This window comes from Lissotriton helveticus, chromosome 7 (assembly GCF_964261635.1).
Source record: "Lissotriton helveticus chromosome 7, aLisHel1.1, whole genome shotgun sequence".
Classification (NCBI taxonomy): Eukaryota; Metazoa; Chordata; class Amphibia; order Caudata; family Salamandridae; genus Lissotriton; species Lissotriton helveticus.
In genome coordinates, this window is record NC_136068.1 from 1074070481 (window position 1) to 1074089531 (window position 19051).

At 44.2% G+C, this 19051-nt stretch overlaps 1 protein-coding gene across 2 annotated transcripts in view; it reads left to right on the forward strand.

Moving 5' to 3' along the window:
* Positions 1 to 19051, forward strand: part of CCDC40 (coiled-coil domain 40 molecular ruler complex subunit) — an 808572-nt gene that overhangs the window by 194199 nt on the left and 595322 nt on the right. For both annotated transcript variants that reach the window (XM_078654053.1, XM_078654054.1), the window contains 2 exons: positions 758 to 879; positions 6608 to 6851. In XM_078654053.1, coding sequence (XP_078510179.1) covers positions 758 to 879; positions 6608 to 6851 — 366 coding nt within the window. The remainder of the gene's footprint in view (positions 1 to 757; positions 880 to 6607; positions 6852 to 19051) is intronic.

The window sequence follows — 19051 nt, forward strand, 5'->3', positions numbered from 1 at the left end:
GGAGGTTGGGTCACAGAATGATTTGGAAAGACTATGTAGTCTACAGCTATTTTCAGTGTTATTGAGTGTTTATATACACTGCTATGTAAACATGGACTACTGAGGGTTCCGAGCCAAGCAGCGGGGATTAATTCAAGAATTTTAATCTATGAATGATATCAGAGCTGTAGTTGCAGGTAAATAATTGTTTTCTTTGAAGGCCCTGTCTGCTTTATCTTTACAAGGTTGATTTGCCCTTCCTCTCAATTGGAGTGTCTTTCCTTCATCCCAAGGCAAAGGCCACACTTTATTTTTCTTAACTCAGGCAGGTCAGTCACTCTCTAGCTCGTTTTCTCTCTTTCTCTCTCACTTGGCCCTAGCTGGTTTCTGTTGACAGAATCTAGCTGCCCTTTCCCTCGAGAACCAGGTTGCCCTCTCTCTCCAGACCGGCTCCCTCTCACCAGGCTCGGGCTGCTTTATCTACCCAAGCCTCATTGCAATCTCTAACAACCCTTTTTCCTGGTACCTCCTTCCTTGCTTCTCTCCCCACTCTATCATCCTTCACTGCCTTTTCAATAATCCCCTTTCCTCAGGTCAAGCAAAGCACTCTATCCAGACCTTTCCCACTTTTCCTGTAGGCCCTTGTTGCTCTGCCAAGACCCATTAGGCTGTGACCGCCCCTCTCTGTAGGCTGTGCCTGCCTGCCTTCCCAACTCCTTAGTGTCCGTTCCCCAGGATGATGTTACCTTTTCAGACCATGATTGTTCTCTCTTTTCAGGCATGTATGGAGATAGAGACCATCATAATGGAGAAACGGCAGCTGCTGCAACAGTGGACCAGCAGTTTGATTGGGATGGGTCGGCGTGATGAGGCTTTCGCAGCCATTCAAGAGGCTCTCCGGTGAGGCTCATCCTAAAGCGGGGGAGAACCACGAATCCTTTCAAATATATCTGTAGCACAACCGTCTTTCTGTGTGTGCGCTTGTTTGTCCATGTTGTGTGTGGTTGTATGTCTGATTGTCATTTCACAAGCCAGAGGTATTTTGGTACTTTTAATTGGACCAACCAATAGTTGTATTCTAAGATACGATATTGCGTAAGCTTTACCTTCCGAAGAATTTGCCATCTGGTATTAAACAAACTACTGAGTTAAAGTCTTGAAAATAGATATGTAAAGCTTTTGTTCCTGTTAAGGCCTCTCTTGTCTCAATCACAATAAATCCTGAAAGAAATTTAATTAGTGAGGATTGACAAATAGAATACAAATTCTTAAAAAACAGTTTCAATCAGCTCTGCACTTTAAAATTTAGAAGGTTTTGGATTCATATGGCAGTCCTTATATCACATAAACCCAACTTTGGAATTTATGACAGTGTTTAAAATTAGGACTCTCAAAATGATAAGTATACCTTATATAAATGTATGCAAACCACAAAAAAAACAGATATGCGCTGCTTTTATAAAAGAAATTGGATTGAATTTCTCATGTAGGGCTTCAGGTTACTGCAGTGGTATGTATATCAGCGCTCTTTTATTGAGCCTTTTTTAAATGAGGACTTCTATACTTAGTCTTGGGAACTACTTTTGACTGCTGTCGCTCCACACGTGAATCTTTACGAAACAACTAACTAAAATGAAAGCAAATGTGCTGCTGGTGATAAAAGGGCCATTTATTTTAGAGAAATGTTCAATCTTACCCCTTTCAGTCTTAGGAATTAGCCACAAAATACATGACTTCTGGCTGCCGAAGCCAGTCAGACCTGAACCAGACATGCCAAACCTTTGTGACATACCCATAGTTTTGGCATAGCAAATGGGAAAACACTTACCCTGTTGGAGGCATACTATAGGCAAGCATCTCTTCTAGCAAGATTCATCACATGGAGGAGGGCAAGAGTCTTGTACATGTGCTACGTAGGATGTTGAATTAAATAGTTTAAATCTAGGATTGCAAAATAAAATATTTTCTTCACAAGAAAGCATCCTGTTCCAATCCCCGCCTGCCCTCTGCAGCGTTTGCAATCTTCTTTTGCTGTAATGGTTGCATTTTAGTGACACAATCTCCCAGGTTTTAAAAGATGACTTACACTTGACATAGGCCCCGAAAGATTGAGCGTCTGATGCTCCAGTGGCCCAATCTTATTCTTCAGGAGCCTTGCGAATTAACTACATTTACTCCAACTGAAGCATTGGAACTCATTGGAGGGCATGAGTATCAAACAGCATGTGAAAAACGACGTAAACCCTTTGATCTTGTCACTCATATGGGGATTAAAAGAGGAGCTTTTCTCCAAATATTCTGAAGTTATAATTGTGAAACAGTACCAGCTAAGATCATCATAGCTGACAATTGCAATCTTTACTTATTAGCCATCAGCATGATAAAGTATGATCCTAGTCATAGATCCAGATACAGCAGTTAGGCAGTATTTCCAAGTTATAATGCAGCGGTCGACAAAACCAAGGCTGGATGTCACATAAGGGTTCTTTCAAGAAAAATTGAGCCTATGATTTAACATGGAGTTTGAAGCCATGAAGACAGCCCTGCATGCCGCGCTAATGAGGAGTGATGTAAAAAAGCCTCAAGTGGCACAGAGAGTTGGCAACACAAAAGCCAAGGCAAAAGTCTAGACAAAATAGCTTACCTCCACTGTAAGCCATGAAAATAATACTTCTTAACCAGGGGATCCTCTCTGATATTCATAAAAGACACAATTTATTTGTCCATGTGTGCGATCACTGTACACAGTGTTTAGAAATGTAACATTTTCCAAACCTCAGAATCCATATCTTTAGTATGGACTGTGTCTTGTTATTTATAGGGCCCAACTGGATATTGTCAGGACCTTGCTATAACCATTAGGTTATAGGCTTCACAACTGAAAATACCCAGTTGCAAGATAGAGCCATTGGTGCTTAATGAGCGCTTAGAGGTATTGTTAGGGCGAATGCCTCTAAGGGATGATTGTAGATTGGACTGAATTTTCTTACCAACCTTTCTTGTCATGTCTGCTTACTTTTAGCATTCAACCATCTCTGGCTTCTTTTAAAAATGTTTTGAGGGAATTGGTTCCAAGGAATATGTTACCTCAGTGTCCTAGTGTCAATTTTCCTGGCTTATTACCCCACTTTGGTGTATCTTTTCCTGATCTCTTCAATCTGAGGATTGAGAAATGACTTGTGGTGTGTACATGGCTTGGTTCCATTAGTTATTAACAATAATTTTTGCAGGGAGTAGGGGATTGTTGAGTTTCTTATGGATTTCTACTTTGTGTGCTTCCCTCAAAAACATTTCTGAGCACTTGCTATTTGCCCCTTCATGGTAAGAGGTTAGTCACCTCCTGTATGCTTGGTTTTAGAACATTCTTTATTTCAGCTTTCAAAACACACACCTTTTCTCCTTCTCCTTTAGTGTTTTAGTCTGTTCTCGATCAGGTTGGGCAGACATGGACGATAATGGGCCCTTTTCATGATGAGTTTTCTTGTGAGGTTAGTTACAAGCATACAGGGAAACCCTAGAGTCACTAGGGAGCTAGGGTATATTAGGTTAGTGTTACACAGTGATTTCCACGTACACGCAGCCCCATTCCATTGTGATTGTAATCCCTGGGTCTTGCTGTTCTTTACTGTTTTGATATGCACTTTGATCCCCTTTATTGCACGTGGTGTGTCACACTTCAAAGAGTACCACGCACGTTTGTCACCAGCACCCTCTCTGCCATTTGTTATATTTTTGCTTCTTTTGCATTTTATTTGTACATTAAATTACCTTTTTGATTTTTATTATAGTTTGCTTGAGATTATTATGTTAAGAACCATTGTTCATGTGTTTTTCTTTTCCGTCACATGAAACTTATTCCAGGCAAATATACTGGGATATTACTCACATTTCAGATTCAAAGATGTCTGTGGTAGAGGGTTTTTGTGCTACGTGTGCTTTTAGGTGAACAATGTCATTACCTCTGGCCTAATTATGGCACAGTAAGTTTATTATGAACTGTATTTAGTTTTTGGATAGGCTTTTGGGTGAACTTGATCATACAAGGTTCCAGGTAAAAGCAACGAAACATAGGTGGATCCCTAGTCTGAATACCCAAGGAGAGGGTCTATCTAAGAAATAGTTTGCAGAATGCAAACATCGGACGCGCTGGCTAGCTGCTGTTCATTCTTTTGTTTCTATTTCACTCTTCAGTGCTCCCATGGTACTATAAACAACTCCAGTTCCCTTTGCCACTTTATTCCTCTATCCCTTCCTCCTCACCGTGTGCCATCTTCTTGTCTGGGCTTGATCTGCTGTTTGCTGTCACCCCTCCAGCTTCTTCCTTCTCTGGCTGTATGTGCCTTAGAGCTGAATTCGAAGCTTTCCATATATGGAAACGCGGGGTTAGCAGTAAGCTCTCGGTTTTAATGCGGTAACCCTGCTAGACTTTTGGCTTAGTCCTCAGGGTTAGGTTCTGAGCACTTGTGTGCTATGTGCCTCTTCAGATACATGAACAACGATAACTCCTTAGACGTCAGACCCAGGGGGCTTAATGTGGGAAGACCTAGCCCTTTGAAATTGCCCAGCAAAACTCACTGCTAGTGCAACAGCTATAGTTTGGTGTCTGTATTTTGTTGTGCATATCCTCTGATGCTCTTCTTATTGAGAGTGACCTTACATCTGTGAACTATGTTAGACATCACACTTCACTGCTATGAGCTTGGTCTTCCTACCAAGAGTGCTGTATCATCTGTAGAGGCATACAGCAGCCTAGTTATCACTGCTAAGTGTACCTGAACGTGTACAGAGCTTGACCAGGAGCCTAGGCCTCGCTGCTGACTGCCCTTACATTTGTTGAACTACATCAGGAGCTATGCCCCGAGAGTGCCTAATCAGGATAGGCACCTAGATTATACTACTGGTATTGCCCTAAAATCTGCATGCCATCCATGTCATGTGCGAGCCACACTTCTGATTGTACAATCATATCTACAGGATACCCATTTACAGATCTACTTCTGCAGCATAGCTGTATGGTTGAGAGTGAACAGACATCTGTTGAGCTACATCACTACTTCCCGAGCTCAGACTTTATTACTGAGGTCACCATTAAATGTATAGGCAATGACAACAGGCCAGGCCTCAGAATGCACCAGCACCTTCTGGAAAACATTACCCAGTGCTCGCTTGGGACCATATTCTCTAATTGCTCTCCTTTAGAAGACCACATTCAAGGCTTCCAAAGGTTTATATGTCTTCTACCCTCAACATGAGATTGTAGTTTTAGACTCTTTCTGGTTTCCGCTATTTCCGCTCCCTCCAGCAGAAGGCTATCTCCAAGGCTCCCTGGGGGTCATTTTATATTTTATGCACTCAGCCAGATGTTATTTATGGTTTCCTCGGATAATATTATTCCGGACTTCCTTTGACATAATTCCTTCGAGTTTAAATGCTGCTTTGCTCCCTCAGAAGGATGCTGTAACCATAGATACCTTGGTTTCATGTTATTCTTTACTGAGTGTCTTCAGCAGAAGATTGTTTTCCATGGTACCCTCGGGTTCCTGTTAATCTCTGCTTCACTTAGTTGGAGGCTGCATCCAGCACCCTCTTAAAGCTTAATTTTATCTTCTGCCCTCAACGGGAACCTGCAGTTCATGACTCCATTCATGGTAATATTATTCTGTGCTCTTTGCCTGAAGACCAGGCCTGCCTTAACTGCATATTTTGCCCTGCTCCTCTTAGCGGGATACCCCAATAAGATTCTCTCTGCTTCAAATTATTTTCTGGTCCCCTCAGCAGGTGGCTGTAGCAGTCAATTCAAAATGCTGCCGCCTGGATGCTGGCGGGACTTCCCAAGTTCGCATCGGTTTCAAACACTATCAGGGAACTCCACTGGCTGCCGATACGCAGCCGCATCAAATTTAAATCATTGTGCATTCTTTACAAAGCTCTCAATAACCAAGGCCCTCACTTTCTTAAACACAATCTTTATCACTATATCCCAACCCGTTCCCTTCGTTCCTCTCATCACAATCACCTAGTTGTGCCTCGTACTAGAACAATCACTTGGGGTGACAGGCGATTTCTGGTTGCCGCCCCCAAACTCTGGAACACCCTTCCTCTTCACATTAGGACTAGCCCTTCCCTCTTTATATTTCGTAAACAACTCAAGACTTGGTTATTTGACCAATAGTCCTACTCTTGTAAGGAATTCTAAATACTGATCCATCCCCTAAGTCAGCGTCGAGACGCCTACGGGTATTCGCCGCGCTCAACAAATGTCAATAAATAAATAGCCCATTGCACCTTCCACAATCACAAAATGCCATTTGCTTGAGGCTGTATTTAAGGCACCCATTTATCCATGTACTGTCTCCTACCTACAGACGAGGCCATAGTTCTTTACTCCCTCGATCAAATATATGGTTTTCTGTTTCCCTTAATTCGATGTCTTTTACAAGCCTCTCGCAGGCCCTCAGTTGTCTTTCCTGTTTCCTGTTTCCCTCAGTAGACCGTACTATTAGACTCTATTCTTGGCTCCCATAGGCCCATATTATTATCTCTTCTGCCCCCTAGTGAGCAGGTGAACGTAGTCCAAAAGTTTTTCAATGCCACTTTCTTATGCTGCTTTCATCTCTTTCTCTCTTAGTCAGGCTGAACATCAGCTTAAGTCCTATGAGACGGAGATTGAAGGCTACAAGAGGTCGGCCATGAAGGAGGAGGAGAAACATGAACAGCTAACCATGATCTTAAACCGTGCTGAGAATGATGCCGCTATGACTAAGAAGCTGATTTCCCAAAGCCAGTCCAAACAGGAGGCCCTGAATGTGGAATATAGCACCTACACCCGCACTTTGCATGAAATTGAGCAGGCCTTCAACAGGGTGATGGTGGTAAGTCCTTTCGCACTTAAACTGGGAGCGAGCCTTGACAGAAATATCTGAGGTGCGTCCTCATGCATTATTAGGAGGGTAAACCCCGTAGAGCGATATCTGATATGAGTTCTCATACATCATGATGTATCAATCCATTGATAGTGATGTTTGAGAAGTCCTGCGTGTAGTTTGATCTATAGTGAACTGTGGATCATAATGTTGAAGGTAAGTCTTCATGCAGCATGGATGAGAGTAAATTGTATACCAAGACATCAAAAGTGATGCCTTGCGCAGCAACACAAGTAGACCCTAGACATGGATGTCCAAGGTGAAAATGTACGTATTATGAGTGTAGCCAAACTTTAAGCATGGTAGTTGAATGGTCAAGCAACATGTGGAGAGAAAGTGATGTCTGTGAGAAGTCTTAAACAGGACGATTGGGGTGAATACTAGCACAGGCAGAATCATTAGTAGTGAACTGTGAGCAAAGATTTTGGAAAGAGTAATATTACAAGGTGCGTTTCTACTTGTAGATGGAGGTGGCTTTAAATTGTACTTTGGGACCTCTCTCTTTAAGATATGTCAGCCTGTTCTTAGCACTACCAAGGCTGGGCCAGATACGTAAGACTAGTTGGCACCTTCAAGGTGCCAACAGGGACACCAACAGGGTAACCTTCAGAGTTGGTTGCTTGTCAGAGGCAGCAGTTATCAGAAAAAAATCGCCCAACTTTCCATCAAGGGATATTCTACACATTGAATAGTTCTGTTCATGTGTGGCCTTCCTGTACATTTTATTCAAAGAGAAATGTCTCTTACACATTATATTTTAAAACAAATGCCTTTCTTAAAGGCAACAGATTTGACCTTTTTCTAACATACACCCAATTACAAATAAAATAGAGGTAATAAACCCCTTAAAAAAATCGGGTTTTAGGTCTGACTCGGCAGAGCATCTACATGCAAGGCCTATTGTAACACATTCATTAAAATATACATAGAATAGGCTTTGTCTTTTCCCAGAGGTGCTTTTACCTCTCACCTCAGTGTTTGGATGCGTCATGGTGCATCATGCCCCCTACTATGACATACTTGCATTGCAATACAAAAGGAACTATTTTAAATCTCAAAAGTACACCGGATTTTTACATATCATATATTACATATTTTGCATATTCGTTATCTGAAACATGCATTATAGACACTGGGCAATGTTTTTTTGAAACCTAATTGTTTTTCACTGCAGCAAGCTTTTTTTTTAATGTTTTAGTCAGGACTTGTGTGTCTGTTTTCCTTTTTCCCATGTTCGCATTGTTCTCTCCACTGCCTTTCCTTTTGATGTTCAATTTATTTTAGTTTCCATTTGTTTTTTCCTGGTATACTTTTTCTGTTACTGTTTTCATCTGTCCCTTATCCACTGTTCTTCCTTCATTGTTTTCACGCAGAAAGCTATGGCAAAGCAAATACATCTGTCTTTAATGGGATACACATGCCAATGCAGGCATGCATAAATGTTGTTACCATGTTTTAGCACATTAAAGACCTACTGACGGCTAAATGGTATACAGGCGGCTAAACGAGTGTCCCTTCATCCGTCCGTGAAGCACTATTTTCTGGATTGTCAGACTCACCTAAAGGGGCATTTTGCCTGCTTGGTCCTGCAGGACTTTCTGGTTTGAGTCCATCCATATGGGTATGGCTTTGGTATCTATTCAAATGGTGAGAGATTTGCGGCTAGAAGTGTTTATCAGAAAAACAAGTTACTTACGTTCTTAGTGGTAGAGACTCCGTCTAACCGCAGATTCCTCACTGACCTCCCATGCTCCCCGTTCCGTCATTGGACTCTATCTATTAATAAGATCCCAAGTATAGGAATTGGACACTGCTCAACCACTTTGCATTTGGGGCTCTGTGTCTGGGGCTGCGGACAGTCCTGAAAGTAACTGACGTCAAAGCGCAGGAGTGGCACTTGTATAGGCTCCGCACTTCATTTTCTGAGCAGCACAACATTAGAGCGGAGCTGTACAGCACCATCTACTGGCTTGCAAAGGTACTTATAAAAATATTAGGGATCTAGTCTAATGCCTTGGGAATATTCAAAAGGTGAGGTATCTGATATTAGAAAGAGTCTCAACCAGAAAGAGCATTACCGAAAGTAAGTAACTTGTTCTTCAGGCACCTCACTTTTTGATCCCCATGCAAATGAAATACAAAAGATGAAGCCTGAAGCTAAACTCTTAGAACAGTAAGCTTAGAAATAAGTAATTTCTAAAGATTTGATACAAGACGTTTGGAGAAGCTTCTCCCAATATCATGCTCAAGAAACAACAACCAAAGCCTTATTTCCAGCAGAGGCTAAAACTTCAGATCAATGTTAGATGGGGAAATAAGATCCCAAGAACACAGGGGATAGCCCTTGTAATAGCAGCAAATGACTTTGCTCCATTGTCTGCAGATTAAATCACCTCAGTTGGCCAAAACCTCTTACACAATCTTTCCATATAGCAGAGTCTAAAAAGAGAATATTGGCGCACAAAATGTTAGCCATGCACAGTTGATTTCCACAGCTATAATAAGATGGCTACACGTGTGAAAGAGATCATCAAAATGCATATTTTTATATTCTCACTGTCAAGCACTTCAGTATATTTTAGATATGGAAAATCAAAACCCGAAGGAACGAAAATGTAAAGGAAGCTTGTTTAGAATGGAGGCATACCGGTGAGTTTAAAAAAAACATACCTTTACCAATGTCTTTAACCTGATTGGAACACTGTAAATAGATTTTAATTCATCACTGCAGATATCCTGAAATACCACGTCTTTGTGTTCTCGTATCCAGAACCCTGCATGCCTTTTCTCCTTATTCCTCTTTTAAGGAATGTGGTGAAAGCCAGAAGGGGAAAGGAGAACAGGACAGTTTTGACTGCAATATGAAGTGCGACCCTCTATCATGGTGTGTTATCACCTCACATCCAGCATGGCCTTCTGTTGTAGTTTGTTATCACCTCAGTATCCTTATCTGCTCTATGAGGGAGTTGTTGCATGTGACTGGAACATGACCAAAAAAAGAATAACAACAACCAGAGTTGGTCAATTTACACCTACTATTTCCCCTAGTCTACCCAACGTACCTTTCTTCAGTACATATCTATTGCTTCATCCCATTTTCCCCAGGCTAACGTTTTTTCTGCTCCACTTTAATAACAACTGCAAATGATACGTGTTGGAGAGATCAGAATTTCACTGACTTTGCATTCCTGCTCGCTTTCATCAGCCACATTCCTAGCACCTACCTGTGGAATAGTATCTCTTAAGTAAACGTGGACTCGGTGTCTTGTTGACAAGTGCAACCTTAACTGACAAGTGCATCCTCCATTTCTTGTCACAGGGAAAAGGCCTAGGTGGTGTCAAGTATGTCGCTACAGTGCAGAGCGGTGCTCCTGTTAAGTATCAAAGAAGGATGTGCTCAACTGAGGGTGTTCATATATCTTTCAGTGCATGGTGAGGCTCCTGTTAGGATCACAGAAGCTTCCCTGGGCAGTTGTCCAACAGATTTCATGGTGGTGTCCTGAGAAGTGTGCATACTATGTGGAGGACCGGTATATGTGCTGTTTATCAAGATTTAAGTGTTTTGTGCTAATATCAAAGAGGTCTGTACATTGTGACCTCAGAAGGAAAAGCGCACAGCTGAATGTTGATATGTGTTGAGTCCTGCTCAGGCATACAGCTTATGTCATTCTTTTGTTCAGGTTTTGTCTTTAATACCAGTGAAGCAGAAGCAGATTGATCTGTGTTTGTTCTGTCATGGATCTATTGGGCTGCATGTGCTATGTTAAGTGTGCTGCCTAAATGGCCACTCACACCCACGATGGAAGCCTAACGTGACTGAGCTAGAACTCTTGCAGGAGGTCCCCGTCCCAAAGATTGACAGCGAGGTCTTGTGGGAATGTGATTCCAGGGGTCCTCCTGATGTTCTGGATTCACACCTTTCTCTGCACCATTATTGTCCTTCTCCCAAGTCTCGTCAGGGCTGACTTTGCAGTTGACTCTGCTCTCACCTCTTTGATTCAGGCCACGGGCTTGATGTATGGTTGCATTGCTTGCATGTTGATTCCTTGCTTGTCTTTTTCTGTAATGCAGGCATTCCATTGGTGTTGCCTGGGTTCCAAAGCAACCCTTTTGCTGGTGTAGGCAGTGTTGCTGTGCAATAAGGTTTAAACAAGGTTCCGGAAATCTCCAAACACAGCCTTCATCAGGTTCCAGTCTCAACCCCGCCTGGTTCTACTTGGATTGCTGGCATCTCTACTATCGAAAATAATGATCATGTGGTTATCTTTACAGTTGATAGAAATGCCTGCACCATCATATCTTCTCCAAAAGATGTCCCAATAAAATATTTGCAAAGTACCTACATCAAATAGCCCACTCCTCGCATTCAAGCCAGACCCCATGCAGAACCCTAAGAAAGAAGGAGATTCCAGTCACTTCAGCCTCATGTATAACCAGTCCCAGATTATATGCAGCAGCTGAAAATAAAAATCTGTAAGGAGCACTTCAGTGCCTTCAGTTTGCCTTTTTTGGAGACGTTTTTGAGTGCATTAAGCAAAAGGGAGTTCCGCATAGAAGTCTCTGTAGAACTTCTAAAATCTAGCATTTATGACAGAGGGGATGATTCTTACAGGCATATCCTTTGGTGGAATTGCCACCTTGTCTGCATTTAGGTAAATAAACTTAGAGACAGGAACATTCATGTCTTTCCCCAAAGAACCATTGGCTGCTACAATGAAAGCTTTGGTAGGGGTATCTGTTACACTTCTTAGAATTGTCACTCCCCTCATTCTTATGACACATTTTGAGGTCACCCCTGGCCCAGCGAGTGTTTGTTCTTCTTCCATAAAATAATTAACTTTAGCCTGCTAGAATGTCATGCTGAGCCCCTTGGCTACAGGCTTTTAGGTACCGATCGCCACAAATCAGTAGATAGCTCAAAGTCAAATTCAAATCCCATTATTTTTAGCCCGATTTGGTAAAGGTTGTTAAATTAAGGCACAAAGTGGAGTTGGATGGAAAGGTTTTTTCGTATTCAAAGGACTGCAGGATCGGAGCATGGTCACAAATAGTGGCAAGGAGTATAAGACATTGTTTCAAGACACATTCCAAATGTTTAGTCTAGCCTAGGCTAACTTATATTAGGGGGTGGAGGGAGTTTAATTGCTGCTTTGGAATATCCATTTGCACCCTCCATCAAGTATATCAAATCAACTAATAAGGTGTCTTAGTGCTTGTGCTGCACATCCCTCCTGACTCTATAGTGTCTTTAGTTTACTGCAACATAGAAGTCACTTCCCCTGATGGTATTGAGAGTCACGTGCTCACCTTCCACACAAAGAATTGCCTTAGAAAATTGTGGATGCTCCCCTACAGTATAAAAACCTCATAATCAATGTTTCACTCCTCACAATGGAATTCTTGACCGTTACCAATTTTCCCTTTTTGTATATCAGCGCTAATAAACACTTGTAGGGGCCGGGCAAGTGTTTTACAATCAATATTTTTATCAGTTTTCAGAATTGTATAATTGCCCGCCTCCCAGTTCAGCGATTTCTGAAGAAGGAACAAGTTGGGTCTTTCGGAGAATGGCTACACCCACTTTTAGATCACTTGTGTAGGTCGGTTTTCTTTGGCATTCACTAGGGGTTCCTAACCTCGTAATTCTAAGGCTTGTGCGTTTTCACTGAATGATTTATTCTACTGGCTTGTATTCCACTGAGCAGAACATTCTTAAAGCATAAATCCCACTACTGAATCTACCACATAAAACGGGTGATTTGAAAACATACTATAGCTTTGGAAATCAGATGTATCCAATAAGACACCAATAAGGAGATTTCAACGCTTTCTTTGTGCAAGTTGTAGGGAAGAACCCATGGTGGAAACGTAAAGGTTCTGTATCATTGGTGCCTCATTAATTGTCATACGAGTAGAATGTTCCAGCCAATGTGCAGGGACCCTGGTACACTTCTTTTCCATAGTATAATAGAAAAAAAATCTTTATTGGAGGTATACATTTCAAATGAAGTCATTTATGTATCACATTCATTGAGTTACATAGGAAGTCTTTCATTGAGGTTTTCTCACTGAATAGCCAATTTAGGGAGCAGCTGTAGGAAGCTGGCTCTGTATATACTATACCAAAATGAGGTATAGTGTGCACAGAGTTCAGCGGTACCCCAAAGATAGGCAGAGGTAAAAGTAGATAGCACCTTACTCTCTTTTTGTGGTAGTGTGGGCGAGCAGTAAGGCTTTATCAGAGGGTTTTGTTAAGCATTTGTTGTACACACTCAGGCGACAAATGATGTCACACAGTCAAAGACTGAACTCAATTTGTTTGTATAAATTAGTTATTATAGTTCGAGATCCAAGCCATGACTGGTGCAGGTAAGTTAAATAAATGCTTTGCAAAATCTTATGCAATGTTTTACAATTGAATGCAGGTTCAAATGCAGTTGAATGAATTACAGGTAAGTCACTGTTTCGAAATTACTTTTCAGTTACTTTTCAGATTACTATGTATGTTACTTTTTAGATTACTTTTCAGATAACTTTTGCTAAGCAGTGTGATATGCCTAGATATCACACTGAGACATTTCCTAGACAAAAGGTTAGTAATTCACTTTTAGTACATACAGCTTTTGAATGTTCCATACAAACCAACTCCACACAGAACAATTTTCAAGGAAAAACAGTCAATGTATTCCTATGAAGAAAAATGAAGTTATCGGTTTGCAGGTAAGTACAAGTTTGTGGGAGTTGGCATTCTGGGGTTAGAACCAGGGTACCCCCAGGGTCAGGGATGCATTCTCAAACCACCCTCAGCGGCACTAGGGCAGCCGGGTACAGAGTGCTGAGGCCCAATGTTATCTAATGGGGGATAGGGGGCCTCCGGTTGGTGGCTGCTCACGAGCAGGCCACAAGGTTGTGGCAGCAAAGCTCCCGGTGTTAGGTTCAGGGCAAAGGGTGATCCGAGTTAGTACCCAAAGTACACCCGCAGGGGCGGCTAGGTGCAGGGTGCTGGTTTGGCATTGGGTGCCCTGTTGTTTTCAAAGGGGATTCTCCGGTTTCAACAAAGACTGTAGGCTCAGGGACGAAGATCATCTGGAGGTGACCACTGATTGGACAGGTAAGGTGGGATGCCTGGGGATGCTGGGACACCATTGGTTGGGCCACCCAAGGTCATGGGACTTTGGGTGCAGGGGTGTCTTTAGACATAGGGTTGTCTTACCAGCTCCGGTAGCGGTCGTAGTGGTCCTCCAGAGAGAGACTGCAGGTGTCGTCTGGAGAGTCGAGGCAGGTCAGAGTTCACCAGATCTCAGGACAGGATCGCCGGGGAGACCTCCTCGTGGGATGGGCCACACAAACTCGGGCTGTGGGCATCGGGAGCAGATTCACGGTTTTGGATGGAGTCTGACTTTGTTGGTGAGCAAATCCGGTGCTCACGGGAGACAAAGTCTTTCTTGTGGAAGGCAGGGCAGGTCCTTGGGGTTCTTGAGGTTGCTGGCTGAAGGAGATACTGGGATTTAGCTGGAGCAGGTGGGGACAGGCCAGCAGGGCTGGGGCCAAGTCAGTGGGCGTCCTCCTCTTCTTAGTTTCAGCACGGCTCTTTGGTTTTTCTTCTTCTCTTCTTCTTGGTCGGTTCTTGTCTGAGGAGGCAAGGTTCAGGGTTGCCCCTAGATACTAGATTTAGGGACGTTTACAAGTAGGTAGTTGTTGGGACCTATGGGTCCCTTCCTTGGGATGGGTACAGTCCCTATTATGCCACCCTCCAGTGGGAGGGCGGCATATGCCTCACTCTGGTTGGCTGGGTCCCCCAATCTGTAAGATGGCGGGGACTGAGAGTTGTGCTTCACCTCTCCTTCCCCCTGAATGGTGGGGTTGACTAAGGTGGGCACACCTCCCTTCCTCACTTGGTTTTCCTGCTGATTCTCCCACCCAAAGTGGGGGTCAGAACTGGTAGGGGCCAGTTGCTGGAAGCAGCAAAAGGCCTGGAGAAGCTCACAAAGGCAGCAAGCCTTTGAAGCTTCTCCTTTGTGGACCCTGCCCATCCTGGGGGAGGAGGCTTGGCACCTCGTCCCAAGATGTGTATTGTTTGAGACCCCCAACAGCAGCAGGCTCTTGACCCACGGGTCCAGAAACATGTCTGGTGGTGGCAGCTGATGAGCAGCTACTCAGCCTGGACACTAGTGCTAGGTCGTTTTTCAGGGGGCATCTCTAAGATGCTCTCTGAGTGCATCTTTCATTAAATCCCACACTGGCATCAGTGTGGGTTTAATGTGCTAAGAAGTTTGATACCAAACTTTCCAGTTTTCAGTAAAGCCATCATGGTGTGGTGGAGTTCATAATGACAAACTCCCAGCACCATATACTCTTAATGGCAGTACTGCCCTTTAAATGTCTAAGAATTGGCTTAGACACTGTAGGGGTACAGGGCTCATGCACATGTACCCTCGCCACTGGTATAGTGCACCCAGCTAGAGGGGTGGCTGATCTATGCCAGGGCAGTGGATTGTAGCATGACACACAGGGATGAGTGCCATGTCGACTCTTTACAGTGTGTGTGTGTAAAGGTACAGGGCCTCCTAGGCTGGCACAGTAAGTGCTGCAGCCCTTGGAGATCTTCCCTGATCAAAGTGCCTCTGGTACCAATTACAAGGGACTGCCCTGTGGCCAAAGAGTGCCAATTGGGTTTTGTTTTAATGCAGTTTAGGGAAAGAACATAGGCCTGGGCACCTGTTTGGCAGGAACCCAGGGCACACTCAGTCAAAGTACATCAGCAATTCAGCAAAAAATTGGGGGCAACCATTCAAAAAGAGGGCACTTTCTTACAGCAGATAGATGGCTGTATTTTAGCACCACATTGAAAAATGTCAGTTCCTGGACCTCACCTTATCTGACATCCTGTAAGACTTTGTGCCTGATTACAATCATAGCAGACAGGGTTACTCCGTCACAAACGTGACGGATATCTGGTCAGCTAAATACCAACTCCAGTATATCCTATGGAAATTCTAATTTGGTGGATGGGATATCCGTTGCTTTTGTGTCGGAGTATCCCATTCACCAAGATCGTAATCAGGCCCTTATTCTTGACAGGGAGGTTGTCCTCTGTGTCCACATTATGGGTACACCGGTTTGTAGTTCTAGGGATAAGGGAGAATAGAGAAGCGTACTTGGTGGCAGTCTCTGTTGTTCAGGAGTTAGAGTGGGGAAAATGATTACTCCTTCTACAGACCCATCTTTCTCCTTGCTGGCTAAGAGGATAGGGAGAGGTTCACTCCTCTTCTTCCTCACCATCTGTCACCAACAGCATGGTGACCTCAGCCCTCTCAAAGTGGGGCTTGAGGCAATTGCCTAAGGGTCTTGAGATCAATAATATAGGTGGTTCCCCCTTTCTCTCAATTACACCATATGGGCCAGTCGAGCGGTCCTGGAGAGCTTTGGCTCTATTACCCACACCTTCTGACCAGGCTGCAAATCCAGAGTGGTAGAATTTTTATCATACTACTCCTTCAGTGCAGCTTGGCTGGCTTCTAGGTTGTTGGAAGCTAATTTTCACAACTTGCCATTTGGCACCCTGACGGCAAGGCCAGCCTGTAGCTCACACTTTCATCAGCTTAAGCCCTCCACTTTTCCATCAGGATGTTCTGTTCTGTTGGTCAGCGCCATGAAGCCCCTGGGTGTCCGCGCGCTTTACAAAAAACTGTTAACATAACACTACATCCTGGGTAGAGTTCCTGTGAGATTGCTCCCAGCCTCCTTGACTAAAGTCAGGAGTCCTCTAAAGAGTGCCCTAACAGAAGTTAAATTGGGCTAAATCCCACTCCGGTCTGTGGTTCCTCCCTGTAGTCAAAGAAAAGACATGGCAAGAGGATATCCCACTTTTTGCTCAGGTAGGCGTCAAATCATCTTGAAGGGTCTTGTAGAACCTCTCAACAAACCCATTGGTTCGCGGATGGTATGGGGTGGAGAATTTGTAAGTCCCCCACACTCCTTCCACATCAACTGCATATATACAGACATGACGTTTGTGCCCCTGTCAAACATAACTTCCTTTGGGAAACCCACTCGGGTAAAAATCCCATCAGGGCCTTTGCCACTGCAGGTGCAGTTGTTGTTCTCAGAAGGATTGCCTCTGCATACCTAGTGGCATGATCCACCAGAACCAGGATGAACCTATTGCCTGAAGCAGTCTGGGGATCCATAGGCCCTACAATGCTGATGCCCACCCTCTCAAAGTGTGTGAAAATGACTGGCAGGGGTTTATGGGGGGTTTAAGCCTTTGCCCTTTCTTCTCAATAGCCTGGCCCTGACACACAAGTCCTACACAACTTATCTGAGGAAGTCTTGATCCTGGACCAATAAAAGTGTGTGGCAAACCTTGTAAAGGTCTTGTCTTGGCCCTGGTGGCCTGCCAGAGGGATTTCACGAGTCAGCTCCAGTAGGAAGGCCCTGTAGCATTGGGGGACCAACAGGACCCTTGTTGTCCCATGCACAGGAACCTTAGGCTCACTGTAAAGGAGGCTGCCTCCCAGTAAATATGGTGACTAACAGTTGCATCACTTGCTGCTTGGACTTCAGCCTGTGACCTCAGTCTCTCAAGGACTGGACACTCTCTGTGCCCCACAAAACTCATCTTTGGTGGGCCCTCCTTCTACATACCATACAGCAATGACAGGCAGGCCAGCAAGGTGAGCACTGCCCTCCTCAGTAAGCTCTACGGCGGCCACCACAGGTGCCCTATCTACCTCAATGGTATTACACTCTGGCTGGTTTCCCACGCTTCTTGCCTTTCCTTTTATTAGTAGCTGGCTGGGTTGTTTTTCCAGGCTCCTGCCCTTTTTGACTCCCATCCTGAACAGCCATGGATCTTGTCGTAACACAGCTCCAATCAGGCAATCCTAACATCTCCACATGATCCTTGAGCTCCACTTCCTTCCAGGTAGTGTACTCAAGGTCATTACCTAACTGTAGGAAGGTGGCTACCTGACTATGGTTACCCCAGATTTTTTGCCTGTGTTTAGCTGGTTTTTTGACTTAGTTGACCTGGTTCCCTGCTAATCAGGGCCCCAGGCCATCTGCTCTCTCTGTAAAATGGATTCCATGTACCCTAGGTACATACCACAATTGGAAATGGACTCCTTGTCAGCCCCTGTATAATGCACTATAGGTGCCCAGGGCATAGGGGCCACCAAGGCCTACCAGGGGCTGCAGCATATCTTTTGCCACCCCTGGCTGGTTCTTAAATTGACACAACTGGCTGATCACTCAGCTGGGGTAAGGTGGTGTAATCACCCCTTACTTAGATATAGTATACCTATATCTAAACCTATATCTGGACACATATAAACCTGTGAGTCACTCCTATGGAAGGCCTCATCAATCCTGGAGGTAGAGTGCGTGGTTTAATGTGAGATGGAGCTCTAGCACGAGCTGAGCCTGTCTGCAGCTGTCGGGAACAACTCCCTAAGCTGTTTCAGGATAATGCCATACCATATACTCTTAAGTGCCTTATAATCCTCGCGGTTATATAGCAACTCTGGTTTGGCTTTATCAAAACATGTCGTGTAAGGTGTCATACGATTTGGAATACTATCCCCTCGCCAGTTCTGGCGACGGGGATAGCATTCCACCCCTCTAGAGGGGTAAGACATGTTGCTTTACTAAAATGCGGTTAATTTCTAAAAGGACCTTAGATCCACAAAATGGATGCCTCTGCCACAGACAAGAGTCTGGACCCCTACAGCTGACCGAAACTCAGCCAAATGGGGCCTGGACAAAGGGTTTCCTGTCGCAGGAGGGTGTTACCACCCTCCAGACAGGAGATAGTGGATTGTAGCAGGGAGGTCTGAAAGAAACCAGACACTGCCTGGGGCGCACAAGGCTGCCCCTTCCATAATCCGGCCAAACCGGTTCTGGGGCACTCCAGCCCTCGTGCCGGGGCGGCCTGGATCAAAGGAAGGGGGTGTATCCACCCACTTCCTGGGTCCCACCCATAGGGGGGGACCTAGCAGGTAATCACGCCCCCCAGATTCGAATAAGAGTGGGAGCAGTGCCAATGCACATCAGATTTCCTGGAAGAAACATAAAAAACGAAATTCTGGACCCTTCGACATCCTACTCAACGTGGAAGCCCGAAGAATCTCCCTTGTGGTCAAGGAGTG